Source organism: Platalea leucorodia (assembly GCF_965183815.1).
Source record: "Platalea leucorodia genome assembly, chromosome: 6".
In the NCBI taxonomy this organism is placed as follows: domain Eukaryota; kingdom Metazoa; phylum Chordata; class Aves; order Pelecaniformes; family Threskiornithidae; genus Platalea; species Platalea leucorodia.
The window spans coordinates 16302276-16327027 of NC_138828.1; the positions used below are offsets into that span (position 1 = coordinate 16302276).

Here is a 24752-nt window from a genome sequence, read left to right on the forward strand (position 1 = left end):
CAAATGCATCAACATCTATTTAAGTGCAAAATAGTCTACGGTTTACAAATACAATGCTGCGATCATCTGCTGTAAAGGTTCTGTATGAGATTATGATTCAATACAAACCACAATTCAGTGTCTGAAATTTCATTTTTAATGTCAGAATAACATCAAAAAAGTAGCTCTTTCTCCATATGCAGTCTTGCAAAAAAATGTATACCAGGGACGTGGTCCTTTCTAGTGATTTCTACATATATAACTGCTCATCTCTTATGCACGTACGCACTTGCACATAAATAAATGTGCTTGCAGACAGACAATATTTCATCTTGCCTTCTAACCTCCTGCTGTCAAGATACTTCCACGGAAAACCATACACAAATAAAACTAATAGCTCCTCTTTCCCTGACTGCCAGAATAACGTAGGGGACTACTTCTGTAAAACCAAGCTGCTGGATTACTCTCCTTTTGCTCTGAACAAGCCCAACTGCGCAGCTTCTGCTGAGATTGCCTTTTCTGTCATAGAACCTATTCGCACTAACTAGAGGATCTGTAAAAAAAAAAAAACACCACAATTTTAGCTATATAAGAATGATTTATCTTGGACCTATTACTGGGGTCATCAAAAGCTTCTCAATTTAGTGCACAAAAAGGGAAATAAAAAGTTTGAGTAACTCAACACAAAGTGCTAAGGTTCCCTGGGACCTCTGAAGTGCTCTTCTATTGTTTGGGCATTTTTTCCCTCTGCTATCATTAGATGGGATTATAGATATGCAGAAGGTAAGAAGTGTTGATGATTGACAAAATCCTTATGTTCTAACATGGGCAAAGTTCTCGTTTGCCATCAGTTTTGCCTGAGTATGTTCAATACCAGATATCTCTCAGATAAATTTAAGGCCAAGAAACTGAAAAGTTTCAGAACTGTTCTAAGCCTCTACTGAAAAACTGGTGGAGTTCAATGAATTAATTTTCAGTTGATGATAATCTGCAGTATTCTGAGGACTTTCTCTCCCCAAGTTTAGTTCATAAAATATTTCTGTACAGTTCACGGATTTTTTTTTTTTTTTTAAAGAACAGGCAAACAGTGTAAAAACTTACCCACGAAAGAACAAAACATAGGTAACAGAGGTAAAAAGTTGACCTAGAGGATAAGTAATTTTATCTTGTTTTCCTATTAACAAAATTAAATTCAAAACCATTCTGTTTATTAAAGACATATAGGCATAATAACACGTCATAAAACAAACATTTTAACAGTCTTTAAACGTAACAGAATTGATACGCATAATTAAGTTTCATTAAGTACGGATTTAAAATATGTATTTCAGTTTTGCTTTATATTCCCTTTAAACCAACACCCATACACAATATTTAGGCTGCCTCAAGCAATCAACAAGGACTTTGTAAAGGCTCTAACAAAACATCTTAAAACAGTTTGAAATATTCTTAAAGGTAGAAAAAATTTAACAAAGAAAAAAAGGATGTGTTCAGTGGAATCTAAGCAAGTTGTTGGATGTACTGAAAGTCGGAGATTCAGTACGTAGAGGTAGCTCAGTAAGGGTACTTGCAGTGTTCTGACTATTTAGCATTGACACAAGCACAGTAAGTTACCGTATGCTTGAACTCTTCCTATATATTTAAAAAAAGCGAGCACTCTTTCTGGGCCTGTTGCTTTGCCATTCAAAACCAACAGAAAGAGTCATTGATTTCGGTGAGATTGGGATTAAGTCCTTACATACTCTGGAAGTTCAGGTTTATGGAAACAGAACAAAAAGAAACTGTCCTGAGTCTGGACTCCCCACTGCAAGCAGGGTTTTTAAGCCCAGACAAAGGAATTTTTTCCCACATGGAGCCGGTCACCGGTTAGCATGCTCTCTATTCTCATGCTATTATGCAAGGAAGAGGAACCTTGAGTTTGGCCCAAGAGCAGGCATGCTATTCTCTCAGTGACCTCGCAGGTTGGCCTGCTGGTGAATCTGCCTATGCTATCTAGGGATGCGCTGATCAAAACCGTGAGCTCGCTGCCCGCTGCCCTTTGCGTCACTGGCGAGTGAGAAGAGAGCACAGCCCCGGGGGGCACAGGCGGTGGACGGTGTCCCGCAGCCCTCCCGCCTGCTCAGCGTGCAGAGCTTAATCCCCCCTCCAGGGAAGGAAAGAATTCAGCATGTTGCCACTTCACGTACCTTCGTTACATGGTCGTTTTATTGGTGATAATTCTGAACAAGGTGACGCTGTCAGCTCCCAGTATTTTCTCATACAGATGGCAACAGAGCAGTCTTGCACTGACTGACCATCAGGTAAAGCACCGATGATTGGTACCAGATTACCTCCCTGTTGTTCACAGGAATAACGGACTAGGAATAACAGACTAGGTAAACCAAACACAATTTTTTTTTTTTTTTCACTAAGGCAAAAGGATATGGATTTCACATGCCTATTGTCATACAAAAGATCTTTAGCTTGTGTAAATGGCGATAGCCTCATCAGAGCTACAATAATTTACATCTGCTAAAGATCTGCTCCTAAGTGTTTGCACTCAGTTGCACCATTAACTGCAATGTTAACCATGACACACGTGAAACTTCTGCATTTATATCGATCCCCGTTTGACCTATTTCTTTCATTCCTTTTGATGTTTTAATGCACAATTGCCAGCACAGTTTTTGCAGATGGGTACACCTCAGAGTCTGGACTAGAGCACGCTTCTGAAATCTTAATCTCCCGGACAAGATACAGTGCTGGCTATACGTTTAAATATATGCCTGTGTTGCTTTCTCTTCAACACTCCTCTTAGAAATAGTACTTTGTATTCTTTTTTTATAAAAGTTTATTACAATGAGTAACATTTTTTTTTTTTAAAAAAGTTGTGACTGATTGTCAAATTAGCTAAGATAGTGTTTCTATTACTATAAGGATCCTTTTAATTGGCAAAAAAAAATAATTGTCAACTTTCTTGTCCTCACAAGCTATTATTCATTACCAATGCAGCAATATAGAAAACATAGCTTGGCTTACTACAATAAAGGCTCTGTTTCAATATTAGCATCCTAAATTCTGTCACTGCAGATCTCCGTGCATTGCACCAGGGGAAGGAAAAGAAAAAAGGAAAACAAAAATTTGTGTTCTTCAGGGGTAAATTATAAAAGATCTCCTAGCTGCAAACACAAATACTTCACTCATAACCCAAGCACCAGACCATTTCTTTGAAGAAGCTTATGAGGCATTTAAGATATACAATGGCACAATATCATACAATGGAATTGAAAGAATTTTCTTGAGAAACCATTAACTTTGAAGGAATGTCTAGACAACTGTGTCAACAAATGCAAATAATTCATGCTTTTCAGCTTCTATCCAATGGATGGCCCCATGCTGAGTATACACAAACTCAGAAGAAAAAGGCATGTCACAGTCATATGACTAGGGAGTATAACAGAGTCACACAGAAATTCAAGTCAATCTTGGAAAAAAACCCCAAAAAACAAAAAAAACAAACCTTCAGAAAGCTCTTCCCCAGGGTAAGCCAGCAGTGGGATAGGCTTCTGGTCATTTTGGCTAGTTTAAAACAGAGACTTACAGCTGGTGCACCCTGGCTTCAAAGCAGGGGCAATGGAAGAAACAGCTGCTAGTCATGACCATTCACTCAGTTAGAAAAATAAAAACTAAAGGACTCCAAAATACTGTACAACCTCTTGCAGTAACCAACAAAGTGGCTTCTGGAAACAATGCTTTTGCCAAAAATGCATCTGTAAGGCACTTAACAGGTATCTTTTTAATATATATATATATATATAAAAATAAAATATGCACTGAAGCAACATTCACAAATACCCAGTTGTCTCAATTGTCTGTGTGTACAGTATAGTACATATATACATTCACTGTGACACAGGCCATCTCCATAATTATACCTTCACGGGTGTTTTGGGCTGCCTGGTTAACTTCAGTGCCTGTGAACAGGAAACAAAACAGTCACTCTTATATTCTTAAAAGACGACTAACAACACAAGACAAGATTTTTATTTATAAGGGGCAACAAAATGCTGCGTGTACTTCTGGGAGGCTGAGTGAGGAGTCAGCATGCAGCTGACAGGCCACTCTGGGTTTTGTGATGATGTTTTTATCTCCGATAGTCCATCACAACCTCCTCATATACAGGTAGCCTTAACAGAGGAACCACAAGGAATACGGCTACAGTGCCAGTGAAGGAAGCGGAGGTGGGTCTCAGATGTCTTTTAGAAAGCGACTATCTGGACCCCACTCAAACCACTTGTGGCACAGATACAAGAGCTCCTGACACACTTAGGGAAAGACTGCGAAGAAAATTTCTGCCAACACCTTTGTGTTCCCTGGCCTCCTTCCATATGGCTCGAAGCCTGCTCTGAGTATTGTCACTGCTGCAGTGACGGATGCAACGCACCTCTGATATTTATACCTTCCTTTCTGAGAAAAGGTAAGAATAAGCCAAAGTCCATCAGTCCACGGGTGATCTTATACCAGGGGACACCTGATGTCTTTGTAGCTCTAGTCTACTCTTACTGAGGAGGAGAGAAACAATGTGCCTTTATCTGATGGCAGGGTCCAGCGCTCTGTTCCCCACAGGGCTGGCCAACTATGGTAGCTGAACTATTTATTCAGTGCGTGACACAAGTTCAACTCAAATGATAGGTGATGATGCTTCTCGTTTGGCAGGAAGCAGCCTCTCTAACTTAGGAGGCAAACGTGACAGGCTTAAAAGGTGTTCGGTCTTCAGCTGCTCCTGTACACCGATGTGGTTGCTGTGAGGGATGCCTGTTGTTGGTGTGCTCTGCAACAAAAAAGCTCAGTGCTTGCTTGTGCGGGACGAACCGGCCTGAGAGGGAAATTCATGAAATTTGGAACCTCTGTTTTCCTTAGCCTTTTGGGTGAAGCGCCCTGACAGACTGGCATTTGCGTGTCGAGTGAGAGACTTAGCATTTCCAGAGGGTTGGCTAAACAAGCAATTTTCAGTCTGAGAGATGTCTGATGGGTCTTCTTATTGTAGATATTAACCTTTAATATTGTACATTTAAAGCTTGTAAGCACTGCTTGAAAAATGCTCCAGCACAAATGTAAACCCTTAAAAAAATCCAAACCTTTAAAAATAAATAGGCTATATTCCCCTCAGAAACACCAGCATTTAACTATTGTTAAATCTAGCCATTTGAGATTAGTCTTTTGGATATTATTCAGCAAGAGAGTTCGGAGAGAGACATCATTCCACATTTTGTTTGGGGAAACAATTTTTTTAACTTTGTAGTTTGGCAGGTTCTGCTGCCATATTTACGAACTAGAAATACCTTAGTGTAGATGAACCTCTAAATATTTAAATTCAATTTCATACAACCAGATCACATGTACTATCATAATTAAGTAAGAATGTCACTGCAGTTGAGTACTGTGACTGGATAACCGTCTCCCCCTGCAAGAGAGATGCCAAAATGAAGCCAAGGTGTTTATAGAAAATAAACATCAAGGGTGATGATGACATGTTTATTTTCAAAGCAGGAGACCATTATCCAGTCACAACATTCTCTTCTATTATACTTATTATAACTGTACCAGACCCAACCTCATTGATTTTTTTCAAAGAGTAATTAAAATAACATTTGTGAATAATACAGAAGACCAAGTGAAGAAACTGCTGCAACAGAACAACAATCCCCCAAAGTGGCTCTACAGTAGCATTACAGTCTGATTAGCACAGGAGGTTTATTTGATGCTTAATGAATAAGAAACTAGTGCTGGTGAACTGTAAATCTCTCCAGTACTGGTTGACTTTTCTGATGCCTTTTTTAAAGGCTGTGTTATCTTGCAGCAACTGACAGCAGCCCCTAAAGGGCATTACAGCCCCTGAGGATCACGGAGGTCTGGATGAGCTCCAGCCCCACTCCTGGTCTTGGCAGCAGGGACCAGTTAGAAGCTGAAGAGAAGCCAGCATTGCAGGGATCGTTCTGTCACTGGTAGTGTCAACTTTAGGCTATCTTTCTGCAGGAATAGCGTGGAATTTTCTTTACACAACCTGTAATGTCTCCTCATAATCTCTGATTAAAAAAAAAAAAAATCATGACTTTCAGACTGATGGAGACATATGAGTCTCAAATTTCCATTTCTGGATGCTAAGATAAGTATATCTTAGTAAGGTCTGATTTCTGGACTCAGTTCCTGCAAATTGAGAGTTTTCCTGCTTTTTACAATTCAGGTAACCAAAAGTGGAGCCACATAAAAATCACTGATTTGGGGAATATTAGCATTCAAGTTAGCAAGGTGACTTTAGTGGAATGAAGCTAGTAAAATGGCAGCCTGTTGGGTTTTGCTGAAAATTGGAAACATGTTAGTTATCAAAAAAAATTTCTCCACTGAGAAATGGAGAATGCAGGGTACTGGTGGCACTGGGCTTCCCACAATAGGTCTCAGCCTTCAGCCAAAATGGCTGTCAAAGACTGCTTCAGTTGCCACAGCTGCTTTATCCTTCTTATCTCAGGACATTAAAGACAGCATTAAAATCAGTTGCATGGACTAGCTTTCTGCAAGGTGGTTACTACTGTTCTGAGAACCTGACTAAAACCATTGCAATTATTTCATATAGATCACAGAATGGCTGTCAGATGTCAATAGCTTCAATTCATACTGACATAAGCAAAATTTTGAATCAGTGATGTTGATGCAAAAACCTCTAGGTTATAGTCTATAATCCTACAAGCTATCCCATGCCATAATTCTGGCATGAAATATGATGCACCAGACTCCTATAGACTTTGTGCTATTGTAAAGGGTGACCCAAGTAGGAAAAAAAAAAAAAAAAAAAATTAAAGTTTTCATCCTGCTTCAATTCAATTCAGAAAGTGCCCTCATTTTACCTGATTTCCCCAGCTTCCATGCCAGTGGACAGATCTTTGTCGCTTCCATAAGGGAGATCCAAAGCTGTGAGTATTACCTAAAGGCGGAGCCATTCTTATTGGGCATAATCCAAATTCATAATCTGAACGAATTCATAATTTGAACTAACCGTAGAGGTCTAACTTCAAGATCTGAACCTTTTTGGAGCCAAGGGGGATAAAGTTCAGCATTTTTAATTTGATACTACTGTGACTATCACTGCTGCAAATGAAGTAAAGAAACAGAAAAATCCCTACCACGGGACCTCCAAGAAGGAACCTGAGGAGTTTAAGACATGTTTAGGTATTTTCTTCCTCATAGCACACTTTCCATTATAAGTCAAACTCAGCAATTCTTACCTTTTGCCTAGAAACCATCCAAGATTTTATTGTTGGTACCAACAGACTGCCAAGAAGAATCTGAGCAGGATGATAGATGAGTAAGGGGACCGAAATTAAGGACAGGTGCTCATAACCCGCAAATACTATCTTCAGCATTGGAATCCCTGCAGGCAGAAAAACAGGAGACAGACTCTCACCTCAGACTTTGAGCTCCAGATAAAAGCAAAGCATTTTATGTTGCATTGACATTTCACCAAAAAAAAAACCCCAAAAGAAACAAAATGAAGACTCAGAAGTTTTATAAAAAAAACCCCAAACAAACCAGCAAGAACATGAACAAAAACACAGCAGAGAAAGTTCTGTGGCAGAAAGGAAGGAGTAGGGGAATGCCATAAAAGATCTTTTCTAATTATGCTAATAGCTGTCAAACTCCTGCTGAAGACTTGATATAAAATACGTTCTGCTACAGCATGACTGTTCAGTTGCTGAGCATAGTTCTCTACTGGTCATTTACTACTACTTCTCACTGTGCGCTGTTTCTTGTTTTCATGATTGTCCTCCATCCAACCTGCCCGACTCCTGCTCGTAACCTTTCTTCAGTCCGGTCACCACTGGAGGAGGGTTGCGTTTTCCTGGCATACTCCCTGCCAGCTGGTGAGTGCCCAAACGACAGCCTTCCCTGCTTTGACTGATTCATGCAGTCAAGGTAGAGAGTCAAGTACTCTGCAGGTGAGCGCTCGTGTGTTAGAGAACAAAACTCTCTGCTCTACCTGTATGTTTCAGAAGAGATACAGCATGAGAGAGAAAAGGTTTCATGAACTGAGTGAGCAATATGAAGCGGTCATGCCTGTGAAGAGTTAGGGAGCAGCTGGAGTACAGAAGTTGCTAGATGCTGGAAGAAGTGAATGCTAAGAGCTAGAGATGGGTCATTTTTCCTAAGAGCTTGAATTTGCACTCAGCAGTGCTCATTCTATTAGACACCTCCATGCATAATCTTCCCACTTGATGATCTGGTATGTAAAATTAAATTTGATTTAGTTTTGCAATAATGAAACCGACTATGTTTACCTTGAACATGTTATTATTCAGAATTATCTGTTTAAATCTTGGAACTTTGCTACCATGCTCCACAAAGCCCAGGTGTGGGCAAAACTTGCAACCATCTCTGTCTTGCTTGGCCAGACATTTGCACAGTCGCCAACAAGAGCAGCTGCGATTCCACAAGAGCCCCCTGAGAAAATAAGGTATTTTCTCCCTCATCTTAAATGTCATTCTAGGAATCTTCCGCCAGCATCAACCTTGCAGCAAAGCAGACTACACACAGTTTTCACAGAGCTCATCTGTGCGTCTCCTTTCTTAGCAATGACAAAAAGCTGAGCTTTGTGCCACATGCCCTCCATTCCCCCATTAGCAGATGTTTCAGATCAGCCAGAGTTGCCATGTTTACGTAAACTTTTGTCTATGCCTTGGATAAATTCCCCTTCTCAACATCCCTTCAGGTTTCCGTTAATACAAGTTGCCTCCTCCCTATGTGAGGAAACAGCTTATTTGTTGAATATTTACCACTCCACCAGTGCCCCACTACTGCTGACACGTGTCCAGGCTTGCTGAAATCTTCATGATGTTTCCACAGCACCATTTCTTGTAACTGTTTTGATTGGCTTCAGCACATTACACCACTGACAATCTCATCCCCATAGCAGTAGCCTTTACTTATGTGGATATTTCCAGGGAAAGATTAAATCAAATAAATACAGCTTGCGTGCTTAATTTCAATATTATAATTACCTTAATCAACAAACATAAAAAACAACATCCTGAACCTATCACACAATAGGGCTGCTTATTATTAACACTAATTTCTGGGGCTTGGGAATAGTTAGGATTTGGATAGAAACTAAATGGGCATTTGCATTATATTAAGGAGTGTAATTTACTTCAAATGCCCATCATACTGCTTTTGTAAACAGATAAAGGTTTTATTCCCTGTTTCCAAGTCTCGACTTGACCCTCGTGGGTCCTTTTCTGTTCTCTCACCACAGAAAAATAAACTAGAGTCCCAAGCTATGAACATGCTATATTCACGTTCGTAAGACAGTACCTGGCGTTTTGGTAGTGCAATTTCATCCATAGATCCAAAAACACTTTAGTAAGCTGAACAGGACTCCTACAGAGAATCAGAGAACACTAAAATGACTAGCCTAAGATCACACAGAAAACTAATGGCAGAGACGTGAACAGAATGGATCCAAAGTGACTGAGACGTGCTTTAAACTACCGTACATTTTCTAAACTGAAAGAAAAGATGAGAAATTCCAGCCTAAAAGGTAAACTCTCTAGAGAAAAGCTATTTCAGTAAACTAGGAAAAGAAAATTAAAGTTGTCAAATATAAATACAAAATACTATAATTAGTGTGACAATATAATTAGATCACTGGGTGGAAAGAGGTTCTTAATTCACAGCTTGTTTAAATACATGTCACAACAATAGGTTCCTGTAAGCCACTAATGTGCAATTAAAGTTCCTGTTATTTACCAGGAAAAACTAACTGGTGAAAAGAAGAAATAATAATAATTTTTTGCAGGTAAGCATGTGTTTAATGGAAAGAAAAAGGCCTGTTGGCTTTTTACGCACTTTCTGATTTTTATAATTCCAACTTTGCCAGTATGCAACTCTCAGAAAATACTTCATGACAGAGATCCACAGACTACAGTCACAAATGCTTATGTCAGTAATATTACCACAAAGCTAAACAAAACATCATGGGTTTTATTTATTTTTAAAAATGTTGTCTGAACTTTTTCCTAGCAATACATAGTAACCGCAAGCATCAGTATGACTGCTAATGTTTTCCAAATACATAAAACTCATGCAAGTCCCTAATTAGGAAAAACAGATTTTAATAGTTACTTTTTTCTCTCTTAAAAAAAAAACAAACAAAAAACCCCACAAACTGTATTTTTTAAATATATATATATATATAAAACACTTGGGGAAAAACAAACAAACAAAATGAAAACCAAATCCCAGCCAAAGGAAGAAAAGTGACGTTATAATGCGTGGGCTGATGCCGTATGCTGTATCTTAGCCCGTAGTGCATTTTCAAGATGAGATTACAAACCTGCACTAAGAGAAACTATAACAGAAACACTGACTGAAACAGTAGTGACATGAACAGGTGCTGCTATAACAGAACTAATAAAGTGAGAGATGAGTTTAAATCTTTCAGATAGATAGCAAGGAATGAAGGTGCTAAGCAAAATGGATATGGTTATCTTTATTTTGGGCTGTCCACTCCTCTTTTCCTCATCTTTTATAGCATATTGCTTCCAGTGCTAATGGAGTATGATAGCTACACTAAGTCTAAGATAAATAAAATTTTGCGCAGGATTAAATCACATATATTAAACCCCAGACCACTACCTTAGTCTTAAGTTCCCTCAAAGTACACAGCAGCTCCTCCCCACCCCCCAGTACTACTAGGGTATTTATTTGCCATCTGGAGCATTAAGGCTGCATTCACACATATAAAGAATAATGCCTGTAAGGATTTTTCATTTTGTTTTCACAGAGCCATTAATCAGGCTTATCTGCATTTCAGGGTAATTGGACTGAGGTCTATGGGTCTTCATCCTGATTGACACTGGAGGAGGAACACCAGCATTATCAGTTTATGTACAATCTTTTAGGTAAGTTTTAAGACTGCTGTCACGGTCTGAAGGCTCATGCCACAACCACCCATTCATGTTGCTGTGGTTTATGAAGTTACAGGCTTCCAGCAGCTTGGTTCCACTCCTCTGCCAAAGACCCTCACTCACTACACATCACGAGAACTGAATGACAAAGTGCTCCTCTGTGGTTTGGTGCCAACTTGGGCAGCTTTGCTCAAAGTAGGGGTGTAACAAGCTGTTGAGTTGCCAAAACCTTTTAAACAGCCTTACTGCATGAATGTGTGTCCAACTCCTGGATCAGAGCTGACCAAACACTGCGACGGCCGCAAGTCAGGGTTGTATCCCATCCTCCTCCAAAGAAAGAGGCAATGTGGTACCCAGCTGGGTGAGAAAACAGCACCTCACCTGACCAGGACTAGAGAGCGCTGTAGCAGAAGGGAGGAAGCACTGAGATCATCCCACAGATACCCCTTACAAACATCATCATCAGTATTCCCAGCTTTTTACCCTGAACTACCCTCTTCTCCTTTGTTTGCCTGTTTCTCCTACCGGTGCTCCCCTGTGTTCCCATCTTCCTCCTTGCTCTTTGGCTCTGGTATTCAGAGAGTCTTTTTCTTTTTCTGTTTGTATTTGCTCCCTTCCTCCTTTTTCCTCCTCTTCTCCACTCCCATGCTTCTAGCCTGCTTGGTTTTGCTTCCCAAGACCTTTGATTCTGCTCACTTGCAGCAGTGTAAATTTTGGGTACTTCCCTTAAAATCACTAAGCTCTACTAAGTGCAGTGGGCGCTAAAATCACAGTCCCACGGCAACTGAGAGAAGCGAGTTAGGCCTGCGATATGGAGTACATTTCATTCTTCTCCCCGTTTGTGTCCTCACTCAGTCCATTTCAGGTAAGAACTTTGCAAATCTGAGGAAGAGCTAGCAAGAGAAAAGCTGTTTATCCGTGGCCTTCAACAACGGCAAGGAAGAGCGAGAGGACTGCTCTTACAGTCTGGTATAGGAAAGCCCTGTTTGCTCTCCATTGCTCCAGGGTATTCCAGTTTGGCTCCAAGGCTGTGGTTTATCGGCCCTGGTCAAAGGCCACTGTTTCTCTAGTAGCCTGCGCAACGGAAAGCTATTTATCCTTCCTCCAGCTTTGCACCCACTATAGCCTCCCACATCCTCCCCTTTCCCCATTGCTACTTTCACATTTCGCAGTCACCTTCTTAAAAGGCCCATGAAAACATTATGCTGCACTTCACTACATTTAGTTCACTGTAAAATAATAATAATAAAATATCCTAAAAGATTTGAAGGTATTTTTAAGAGAATTTAAATATAGGACTCTTTTCATCTAGCTATCACTGCAGTAATATAAATGAAGCAAATTAATTTTAATGCTCCAAGGTACTGATTCTGTGTCACTGTCACTGACAGGATCCAACTACACTTCATGAGATAGCATTTGACTTTATGGAAGTGAGCACTATGCACGCATTTACAATTTTACAGGGACTTTAAGCTGTCATGCTGAAAAATGTTTATAAAACATTAATCAAAAATGCCTCTTTAATACAATGCATTGTCTGAAAGATGTTAGAAGGCACATATTGTAAATGGATTCTTTTTCTGACTAAAGTAATTTCTACCAAAAGCCTTTCCCCACTGCTATACAAGTACACAGTGTGGAGAGATAAAGAGCACTTTCCCAGCACGTTACTACCTGATCCAAACACTTGGGAAATCACTAATGTACAGCATGCCATATTTCCATGTCACACATGACACATTTGTCTAAAGTTACCCAACAGAGTTTGACATTGCAGCATATTCCATAGCAGAGCTTTCAACTGACATCTGCCAAGTAAGAACTTCAAGTAGGAGCTTTCTTCTTCTAACAAGCAAGTAAGAGTTTTCTTTTATCCTATACCCATGATGGAAGTGACAAAACAATAAGTACTGGAAATCAGGGTTTTTTTCTATTTTAATATGTTTATTTTATGCTCGCTGAATGTGTGAGCTCCCCTCAAAGCAGTGTTTCATCATTTTCTGTTTTCTATCACATTGCAATGGGTTCAGAGAACTTAATAGAACATTTTTATTACCACCGAAACACAGGCCATTATCTCTCACACCCAAAGCAGAATTATTGCTAGATGCTCTACTTACATACTTTACTGTATAGGTTTTTCCCCTTCAATGTCTCCATAACAAATCATTTATCCTAAAACTTTATTGCTTACATTACTGAAACACATTCTAAATCACAAAACGCTGCAGCATTTCTTCTTAGGAAAAGAGGTTTGGTGCAAAACAAAGAGGTCATCACTAGGGCTGTGCAACCACCAGGCATTCAGAAATCAGAACAACCCTCGCAGAGAGGCAGTGGAAATACTTTGAGGAAAAACCTTAGCCTGTGGATATTCGGTTCTCCTTTCTACTCATCTATACGTTTCAGAACACCCAATTGCCATCATCTTCAATATACAAAATGAATCAATGTGTATGATGGTAGCTTCTCTGACACTCTCCACGCTACTCTCTTTCTGAAGGATCCTCTCAGGGATTGATGTGAAGGGAACATTAGCAGGCCAAATAGCTATTTCTTTTTTTCCACTGAGAAGAGGCCTGTAAAGAGGGGCATATATTGCATTAAACCCCTCCTAAGCTGCCAGAGCAGGGGGTTCCTGAGCTTATTCCTGCAAAGACAGTGCCAAATGAGCACCTGAAATTTTACCGCCAAGTTTCAGAATAGTATTGCATGTGGCCCAGTGACTGCACGGTGGGGAAGGGTGGTCAGATCTGGGCAAAATCCAGTTTAGAGGATCAGAAGAAGGTTGCTCATGCCGATGGCCACCAGAATGGCAAGATGCTGCTAATCTCTTGTTTGAAAACTTTCTTAAGGGTTTCCCTGTTTCTTCCCAGGCAAATCCCATTGCTATGGTAAGCTTTGAGGAGACAGAAGTTTATATGCTATGCCTACCCTCAGTGAAGGCTAGCCAGGGATAGAAGATGTTTCTTGCCCTTGTTCAGAGTCTGTTATGACATACTGCGATCATGATAGGAGAAGATGCTTTTGACAAATTAACTGGCTAAAGATTCTTTTTCCTATATCCATGCCCTCTCCAGAGTATGCACTGAACTCAAGTTAAATGCTCTTCCCTTAGGACCAGTTTCTTTCAGGTATGGAACAGCTGAATGATATCTGACAACCCATAACAATACAAATTATTCACTTGCTACTGAGTATTCCCATTTTAGCTGAAGAAAGCACCTTCCAATGTAATACGAAATCACATTACATTGGAGGGACAACAGGTTACTTGAAGCTGAGCCTAAAACAGGCAGCCAAGCTCTTCACCAGGTGAAAAGTTCCTCAGAGGAAAACTTGCTAGTCCTTTTCCAGCCCCATTCCGGCTGTAGCTCTGAGATTTCTTTTGCTCGTAGCCCTAACCAAGAGATCTTAGACCTTACAGTCATTTTGTACTCTGCAAAGGAATCAAGGCTGAGAGAAGTAACAGACAACCTTTGCTACTCTCTTGTCCAGAAGGAAATAACAGTGTCAAGGTAAGATTCCATGTGCAGTGGCCAGACAATGCTTTATAATGGTACTATGGTCTGCGTCACTTTTGGTTCAATCACACCTTGGTGACAAAGCCTAGTGTTACCACGGAAATCTGACTTTTGCCAGTAGGTATAAAGACATCATCCATCAGCACAACCACAACTGCCTCCAGGTGATACGACACTCGGTCTCTGATTGGGAAGGACCTGCAATGTTTGTAGCAGTTGAGACTACATTCCCCTTGCCTTTTTGCCCACATACATGCTGTATGAAGACCTGTGCTTAAATTATTTTCAGGGAAAAAGGACAATTTTTTCAGTGTGTTTTCATATTTCAGGTCAGTGATAAGTGTAATGGAAAGCAAAGAACAGGCTCACAAAGTGGTAAAAACAAACATCTGAGGGGGAGGTTTTACAAGGGACTGGTAAGATGTTAGGGGAGTCTGGAAGAGCTGCAGGGGAAAACTGCAAAATGGAGGGCTATCCTAGTTCAGTTTGGAGGTCTGTGTGGACCCTAATCTTCAAAAACATTTTCACCTTCATCCCTCTCTTTGATTTACCAGAATATTCAACAAGCCCTCGCGTTACATTAAATGACTTACCTCTTTTGGAGGACTAGAATTATTGGGAAGGCTCTGTACTGAATCAGAGTGAGGTGGTTCCATATTGGCCATATAGTTACGCTAGGATGCAAGAATTTTGCCGAGACCCACATTACGTTGTAAGAGACTGGACTGGTCTAACATTTAAGTAAAGAAGGAGAAGGAGGAAGAGAAATGAATGAGAAGTAAGATATTACTTTTGCCATAACTCCAACAAGAATAAAATAAAGGAAGAAATCCTAATATGCTTTGAATGCTTTTACTAATTCTTGTTCTTCAGGTACCTGGCTCACTATACTCATCACAGAAATCAGTCATTTAAGTGCAATGTAAGTACAGTTACTAGAAAACAGCACATCTTGATGCTATCAATGTTTTAAGTAAATAAAAATGTAAAAGCTGAGAGGAAGAGAAACAAAGTACAGTTTGTCTATTTTTGGGTTTTCAACGGGTGCATTCAGATTGGAAGTGATGTTTAATGAACAACATAAGCAACCGTACCAGCTGCTAACAATGAAACATTTAACACCAACAACTGAAGACTAGTGCCTTAGACTCCAAAACACCTCTACCTGTCGGACAATATACTAGTAGTAATTAGTTAACAGGGAATTCAAGAATGAATCGAACCACCATAAGTCATATCGTAAATGTGACATCCTTAATTTGGCACCACAATGCGGGCGTAGCAATGCTGTAAGCTGATCCTTGCACTTCAGTGCTTTTTTTATTGCTGGGATATCAGTTCACTCTTCATACACATAACATACTCAAGGCACAGGGTAAATTCTTCCTTGTAATTTACTAGAAGTATCTAAGCTATGAAGTTTAAACAAACAGAATTTAAACACTTCCTTCCCTTCTATAATTCTTGTAGCCAACATGTTCTGACGGTTTAATAGGTTAGACCTACTAAGGAAAGGAATTCTGGACAAAGAGGTTGACAAATGTCCTAAAAACACGAAGCTGAGATTTGATTAATTCCTTGAACATTACTGCCCTTTCCACACATTGCTGAGGCTAAGATTTCTCAGCATTTAAGTTTTGATTATGTGGATTTTATTTACACATATTATTAAAAAAGCCATTATAAACACGTTTTATAGTTGTTCTTATTATATTTGAAAACATAAGCAGGAAAGGATTATGCTCTAAACTGTTTCATACTATCTTTTAATTAGATTTTTTTTTTAAGTTTTTTTCTTCTCCTGAAACCTTGATGCAAAGGAAAATAGGATACACAAATTCATTATAAATAGTATAACAAGAAAACACTGACTTCTTTTCATAAAGAAAAAAATATTTGTTAGGAATACTAGCATAATTTTTCCTTTAATCTCTCTCTTCATCTGATTTCTGTGGCCAAGAAAAGAAGATATGAGGCCAGAAAAACTTTAAGGCTCCAGTCATTTGGGAAGGCATTTTGAGAAAACAGCTCACTACCCAGAAGTACTACGGGATACTATTTCCTATTTTAAAACTCTATGGACTAGGGTTGTGTGCTCGCAGTGGTCATGGCAGCTTTTAGAGGAGGATCCCTCTTCCAGATCCCCAAGACTACCCTGTAATAGGAGATTTCTAAATTTTGCTGCTGCTGTTGATTTTTCACATCTTTGCACCCACCGTTTTAGAAGTGTCTGGAGTCAGCAGCTCAGACTGGCTGCCAGAAGGTGCACTGAGAGCAGCAAATGTAGATGCAACTCTCTCAGGGAGACTCAACATCATCTTCAATACTCGCCAGCTTTAGTATGGGTGACACTTGTAGCCTCTGCCAGCTTGAGGTAAAAAAAAAAAAAAAAATCTTGAGTCATGTCCAAACGTGGATCTTCCCAAGGGTAACCTGTCAGCTGTCTGCTGAAGATAATGTAGTTTCTTAAAGCAGATAAATTAACTTTAACTGTTTTTGGTGGGGAGGGAGGGCTCTTGTGTCATTATCATTTTAGAGATGGATATGTGTGTTTGTTTTTTTTTTTTTATTATAAAGAGGTATGAGCTTGCTGTCATTAAAAACCGCAATCTGGTTTTTAGTGTCTGATCCAATTACGTGTACATCTGGGAAGACACACAACCAAATAAATAATTGGAGAGGTGCAACTCTGAAATGACAATTGTTATTCATCGATCTCTTTCTGCAAGTCGATATTGAGAGATGTAAACTTCAAGTGAATGAGATCTCCTGGGTGAGATTCTTCAGTTCAAACACAGTAAACAACTGTTGTCCTCTGATGCACATTTTAGTACTGCTGGAGGCAAACTTTCTAAATATTAATAAAAAACCTACTACTGGCAGAGTATACAGATGAAAAGGAAGCCCTGGGAGCTGGTACAGAATTTCTTGCCACATTCTAAGTCTAATCAAAGAAACATACGTTTCAGGTCAGAAAGAAAAGGAGATTCCCTAATTTACTCTAGTATTTCCCCTTCTGGAATCACAGAGAGGTCAAAATTGAGTAAACTGCAATAGGTTAGACATGCTATATTGTGAATCTTAAAAAAACAAGGGACAATCAGGTACTCTGTGTCCAAAAGCCACTATAACTCACCGGACTATGCCATTTTCTACTTTCAGACTGGCCTGCCAGCACGTTACCTTCTTGAAAGTAGCCCCTAGGGATGCCCTGGTCTGAAGGGGACAAACAGAGGGTGCTTGCCCAGCCACGTATATGAGTAGCAAGGGAAAATAAAAGAGGTGCTCTGGCACAGACTATCCCAGCGACCACGGCCTACTCAAAACTGACAGTTTGTCTTCTTGTGGAGATAGCCCCTTCAAGTGAGTGGTGGTCTTAGTATTACAGAAATGCTTACACATGCAAAATGGCTTCTCACCTTGGGTGGATTTGTCTATGCAAGCAGGAAACATTCATACTATTCCCAATTACAGAAATCTTCAGTCTCTATTTGGTTTTGCTAATATTCTGATGGCACCTGTACTGGAAATAGCAGCATTTCCCAGGCATTCTTTGGGGTCTACTGAGAAAGAAGACCTGCCAATTACATGGTAATAACCTGACTGATAATATTGTTTGGTAAGAACCAAACGTTGGTTCTAGAAGACTGCCAAGCTAGGAAAGGCGATCCACCTGCCCTCAAGTTGGGCTACAAAAAAAGATGCTAACATGAGAGAAGTGCAGTAGATCCAGGTGCTTCTGCTCTCCCCGCTATCATCTCACATTAACACGAATCCCTCAGTTATTTTCTAGAGACAGAGAGACGACAAAGACAAGGGGAATCACAGAGCAGAGGAAAAAGCCCAGCCAATTACTTGCTGCTCCTTCCAAGCAAATGCTGGGCAAAGACTGAAGAGATGAGAAAAACTTTTCATGTTGGCCCAAAGAATCACAGTATCAAAACTCATTAAAGGTTCTAGCAGCCAGTAAGCCCCTTGGGATCTCAGAAGCAGCAATAGGAGAGAATTTCTAACTCTCTGGCAATAGGAAGGGGTACATATTGGCCCAGACACGGCCTCCACAAGACACTCACTCATTCCTTCAAGCATATTCCTCTCATCAGCTTCCCTTCTGCCCTAAGGGTCAGCACCCACCAATTCTAGGCAGAGGAGTAGCCAGATCATTTTCACGTACATTGCTCTATCCGACACCTGCGGAAGAAATGAGACTAAAAGTCTGTAACAGGTAAGAAAATACGCAAATTCAAGCACTAATAACACCAAGAAGTATGACATGATGCCAGCAGTAATGTCTCCTGTTCAACACTCAGGAAAATTTTGAAAGTAAAAGAGATAGTATCAAAAGTCTTACTCTTAAAAACTTTCAGAGAGCAATTAACCAGGATTATTTTCTAGATCTTATGTAAAAGTCAGAGGAATTATGCACACATTTATAGCTAGTCACAGTTAGTACAGTACCTTGATGAATAATCACCCTAGAGAGAGGGAAGAGCAGAAAAAAACCACCACATATCAAAAATACCAAAAAGTATAGCCTGAATACTCACTTAGGACAATGCACCCGATTTTACCATCTTACTTTCTATTATAGAATTATTAAGAGATGCCTCCTTTTTAAAATCAAAATGATCTACCTTTTATCTTAACACAAGTTAGAACATTTTGGCATTTTTCTGTCTACAGGAGAAAGGTGATTATCACCACACAGTAAGAAGTGTCTGCACTTGATTAGTACAGCATTTCACAGAGTTTGGGTATAGGAAAAAAAACAGATGAAGCAAAAACCCAGCTAATATTAAACAGCAGTGGTTTAGGCTGTGCAAATATATTATTTATCTCTGAAAAATCTTTTAAGGAGATATCTGTAGAAAACATGAGCAAACTACAGATAGCTGTGAGCAGATTGGAGCTATATGTGAGCACGATGTACTCTGTCACATTGTGCAGCTGGGGAACTCGGGGGAAAGCATGGGCTGATTAATCCATAGCCTAGATGATCTGCTCACAGACAACTGAGTTGTCTGTGAATCTACTTGTGCATTACAGCAGGCTTTTAAGAATTCTTCAAGTACAAACTATCAGTTTCATACTCGTGCAGTAAGAAGCTGAGTATTTAAAAAATGAATTAGAATGAAATTAAAACAATACAAAAGAAAGTTAGCGCTTTGGCTTTTATTTGCAAAACGAACTCTGTTCTTTCCTGAAAGTATTCTGTAGCCTAGAAACTTCGATTGCATTACTTTAAGAATTCCATTGTGAAAGAACTGCTACACTCGTAAATCCAAATGAGGAAAAATGCACTCTGCATCACAAACAATACCCTGATTTTATTATAAGGTGGGGTTCTTGTTGTTGTTTTGTTTTTTTACCAATCTGCTGTTCATCATACCTACAGTATTAACATTTGCACTTGTGGTAGCCAAAATAGGTAGCAGTAATCCATTTTTTGCTGATAAAATAATTTTACATAGTAAATACAAAGAATTAAAGTGAAAATATTTTTTGACAATCCTGCATTTTACTTTTGGAGTTGTACCTTCTAGCTAGCAATTCACTCTCTGCAAAAAATCAAATAATGTTCTGTACTCGGCTGCAACTTTTGTGTAAGTGCAAGCAACAACTGCAGTATTTTTTAGATGAGCCACACTGATAGCTTTGCACTTCCTTGAGGCCTCTTCTCTTCTCACTGAATGAACTCCAGGGAATGGCATCATGTCGGGCTTTCCAGATGGATTATGTGAAGCCATAGCTCAATGTCATTTTCAATAGCAAGGCTCATAATTAAAGGTCAAATAGTCACTTCATCTGCAATCAATCAATAGACGAAGTACTAATACTAAGTACTAATCAATCAATGGCAAATGCACTAATAAAAGCCATGCATCAACTGTCCGCATATGTGTGTGCTCACATGTACTGTGCATATATGTGAGCAGGGAGAAGAAGAGAAAGAGAACAAAGTGTGGGTGAATATGCCAGAGGGCATTGTGAATACTATATTTATCTTCGCTCCTTGTAAGTTTATATCCTGTTTCACTCATTAAGTGAAATACAAATAAACATTAGTTTTTCTGCATATGTGATGCACTGTACTCAAAAAACTGCCAAAGCGCCCACCTTTATGCAGAAATATCGGCTTGTGTTCCTAACTAAGAAACACAAAGGCACCTACCCTGTGTAATTTGTCCTTACACAAACATGCCCTGCACTTGATCTTTGAGACAAAAAGTGTGTCAACTGTTCTGTCTACAAAATAAAACCCAGCATATGGGAACAGCACTCATCTCCGTGCAGAGCAAGCACTTATTCATGGATTCAACAGTGGAAGTGGCAGTTGGCCTCATGAGCATGCACTGCATGGGAATTAGTTGGTTTCATAATATGGTGTGGGAGAAAGTGACTTATAAAAGTCTTCTCATGCCTCTCCTATTACCACTTCTAAAGCTTTAAAGCTGTCAGCTCTTCTCCCACTTTAGTCGGTGCCATTCTAAGCTCCCCAGGGAATGGGCCAGACATACCTATTTGGAGTTTCACCTGCCAAGCTGAGAGAAATCAGTTTCAAAGCGAAAGAACAAGTGTTGGGGGGTCATTTATACACTACCACTGGAATCTTGAAGACAAACAAAGCAGAGCTCCACAACGGATGTGAAACCAGACCCTGAGCTGTGTTCGTGCTTTCAGGCATTGTAATGACAGAGGGAGAGGGAAAAACTCTCTCCGCTACAAGAGAACAGAAGGTTTCTCGTTGCATGGTTTATAGTAAACACCTCTGGACAAGTAGAAATGTGACAGAACAACAAAAGAGTAAGGGCCATAATGCCTACGTCTGTTCTTGTTTCTGCTAAGATCAGGGTGGACAAGACTGTGCTGTGGATAGATTTAACTGTCATTCAGAAATGGCTGATCCTTAAAAACAAATTAGATCTACTCTCCTTCCACCTTCAGTGGAGGAATAAATGCTAGCTGCTCTGGTTAACGTTCCTGTTTACCTGATCAGCTCAGGGGCATGCCTCATCGCACTACAGCTTTATAAAACCCGATCCTCCCTATCTACGTAGAAATGTGTGTCTATGCAGCTCTGTCTTATCTGGACCTGGTACTAATCCCAAGCAGAGTGAAATACCAGTTGTCTCAAAGCAGCCAGCTTGAAACTGATTCACAGCAGGCGTGCCCACCGAGTGCTCATGCTGCGTAGGGGCGCACACGAGAGCGGTGGGGCCCGCGGGCTGACCAGAGATGGGCTCCCAGGCACTGCCAAAAAGAGCATTTCCCCATCAGGTGCGGTGTTCAATTCAGGACATGCTGCTGCTGGCCCCATGCAAGACAAGCCTGGGAGCCTCAAAGAAACCTTGACAAAGCTGAGGCCCAGAGACGGAATACAGCAAGGGAAGCACAGCAATCTCGACACAGGCCCTGAGCAGTAAGGAAAGGTAGTGCAGAAGTGAAAACCCTAAGAATGAATTACATCTTGTGACTAGCCTCCTAGGAGGCAAACCTGCTTTCCATGAGACACCAGCTCTTCAAGGATGAAGGTAAAGCAGTCTGTCCTGTAGCTGACAAACAGTCCTGCAATACTGCATTACACCATCTACCTGTTTCATTTCAACTTGCACATTTACCCATGAGACATCTGTATTAGCAGGGTAAAAGTATGTATGGCTGGGGAGAAGCTGTAGGAGGCCTTGAAGTCAAGGTGGCAAAAGTATTTTTGTTGGTGTGCTGGGGCAAAGCAAGCTGCAAAATACAAAGCCTGACTCATCGGGCTGCACTAATGAAAGCAGTAACATGGAATTGGGAAAATGTGAGCCAGAAAATGAAGCAAGTTAGGAACCTCAAACTAGGTTCTTCTAAAGAAGAAAATAAAATATAAAAAGAAGAGTGTACTAGCAGAAGAAAAGTGGACTGACTCAGCTGTGTGCATAGGGTGCAGATCAAGACAGACTGCATGAGGATGCATGGTATAGTGAGTAAAAGAAAGGAAGAATCCTCATTTTTTTCTGGGTGACGGCAAGCCCCTCTAGGACTTTTTAAAAAAAAGCTTTATGCTTATTTTCTTAGTGTCATGGCAAGCTGCAGAAGATTCAACGGAGCGTATATAAAACTATTTTCACTGGGGAGGGAAGGGAAGACTTACACATTCGTGCTGTTAAATACAACCAGCTTCTCTTCTGTAGTACCACAGTTGTGTCCTAAGCTTATACACACCTCCAAACAGCAAGTACGGTAGTGTGTTATGACTTACGTGTGGGGTTGCTTTCTATAAATACCAGTGTAACTGTCCTCCTGAATTCACGCTCATTTATTAGTTGAAGCTTCAGTTTCTTAGAACATTTGGCTGCAAAATACCCAATGTCATTTAATCTATGTTCTGCTCCAAGGCAGGATCAACTCTAGCTATCTAATTCCTGCCTGAGGCTTGTCTACAATGATAGGAGATTCAAGACATCAATAGGCAATATATTCCAAAGCTAAACTGCTTTACATTAGACAGGTTTCCCTGATTGTTAGCTTAAATCACCATCACTGTAACAAAGTCCTTCCCTTTTCAGAGTTCACTGTGAAAGAGTTACTTTTTTCCTTCTTTGCATCAACCTTTTATGCATTTGAAGATCACTCCTGTATTTCAGCTGTCTTCTCTCAACAATCCCAATCATTTCAACCTTCCTCCGGGGTCACGTTTTTGAGATCTGTGATCATTCATGGCACTCTCCTCTGATCTCTTTCCAGTTGGTCCACATAATTTTTGAATTGCGGAGCCCAAAACATCATACAAATGTCAAAAGCCATAACGCTCTCAAGCCATACAACTTTTGCTACTTCTCTGCAACACCCAGGACCTTGTGTGAAAGGAAATTAGGTTAGTTTGGTATGATATGCATTTGACAAATCTACGGGGCTGTTACTCATTTCCTTGTTTCTTCCTACACTGTTAAAATAATTTATTTAATTGTTTCAGTAGTTTTCTACAAAATGAAGTTAAACTCACTGATCTATAATTCCTCGTCCCCTCCTCGTTTCCACTGTGAAAAAGAGGCATTATGTTTGCCTTTTTCTTGTCTTCCAGGAACTCCTTCACTTCCCACAGACTTTCAAGGGCACTTGCTAACAGTTGTGCAGCACAGGCCTGGCTGAAGCAAAGAACCCTGAGATGAGTTTCGCTATATCAAACTGACTTGGAAAACATCTCACCTAAGTCCCGACTTGTTCTTCCCCTTTTCAGGCTGAGTTCTTACCTTTGTTATTGACACCAGCTGTGTTTCTCTTTGACAGATACAGCCTTGAAAAGCCATATATTCAGTCAGATATGCTTTATCAAACACATGTTTTCATATTTTGAAAAGCAGTAAGAAAATATTCAAGTACCAGTCGTTTCACTGACTGAACATAATGGATGAAGCAGTAGCAAGGGGCTGTAAGCATAACTGATTTAGCAGTATTTTGTGAATTTCCATCAGAACATCTTACTATCACTAAGGGGTCATAAGTGACAAATATCGCAATGATGTTTTGATAGAAGAATGCTAATTAATAAAACTACCCAAAATATCTGCAGACTTAAAATAAACACATATATTTTGCTCATGTAAAAGACAGTAGCATCTATTTGTGATTTCTGAATACAGTACACGCTTTGATTTTCACTTGTACATCCCAGCTTTTAGGCGTAAGATTTTACTTACAGGCAGATATACCTTACCATGTTTTCAGTAACAAACCTGAAATTTTATCGATATTGGATTAGGCAACAGAACAGAATAAGAACAGAAAGAAAAAAACCAGCTTTCCGTAAATAAGGTGGTCTTACTGTATAACCACTAAAATCTCAGCTGAGACGACTATGTTGTCTGCCCTGTAATAAGCACTTATTTTATCTGTGCAAGAATATTATCCTACTATTAGTATCATACTGGTAGCATTACTTGTCACACTAAAACCAAAACCATTTAAGCAGAAAAGCCAGCAACCAACAACATTTTTTTTCAACATAGCAAGGTACAAATCTTACTGTTGTTTTGCTCAAAAGCTTATCTCCTGACTTACCCAGGGTGAGGGATTTGTGTGTGGAACAGAAAATGATAGCCACTGTGTCTGCTGGTGTGAAACTAGAGTTATTCCTAGAAAAGAAAGAGTTTTAATAACCTCTGATAGCAAAAACCTTCTTAAAACATCATCGATCAAATATATTACTTTGAGGATCCATATGCACGTTCACATCACTTTGATCAGGTCTAGTGACAGAAATAATTCTACCCACAAATGAACAGTAGTGTTTGATTCTTTTTTTTTTTTTTAAAGCAGAATTGTTTCT

The 24752-nt window shown here is 39.9% G+C and overlaps 1 protein-coding gene across 1 annotated transcript in view; it reads right to left on the reverse strand.

The window, feature by feature from the left end:
* Positions 1-3822: 3822 nt before the first annotated feature.
* SLC10A7 (solute carrier family 10 member 7) overlaps positions 3823-24752 on the reverse strand; it is a gene marked incomplete at its 5' end in the record, with an annotated part of 148586 nt that continues 127656 nt past the window's right edge. The window contains 3 exons of the mRNA XM_082315770.1: positions 3823-3932; positions 7239-7384; positions 24485-24558. Of these exons, the coding sequence (XP_082171896.1) occupies positions 3888-3932; positions 7239-7384; positions 24485-24558 (265 nt within the window). The 3' untranslated portion in view covers positions 3823-3887. The remainder of the gene's footprint in view (positions 3933-7238; positions 7385-24484; positions 24559-24752) is intronic.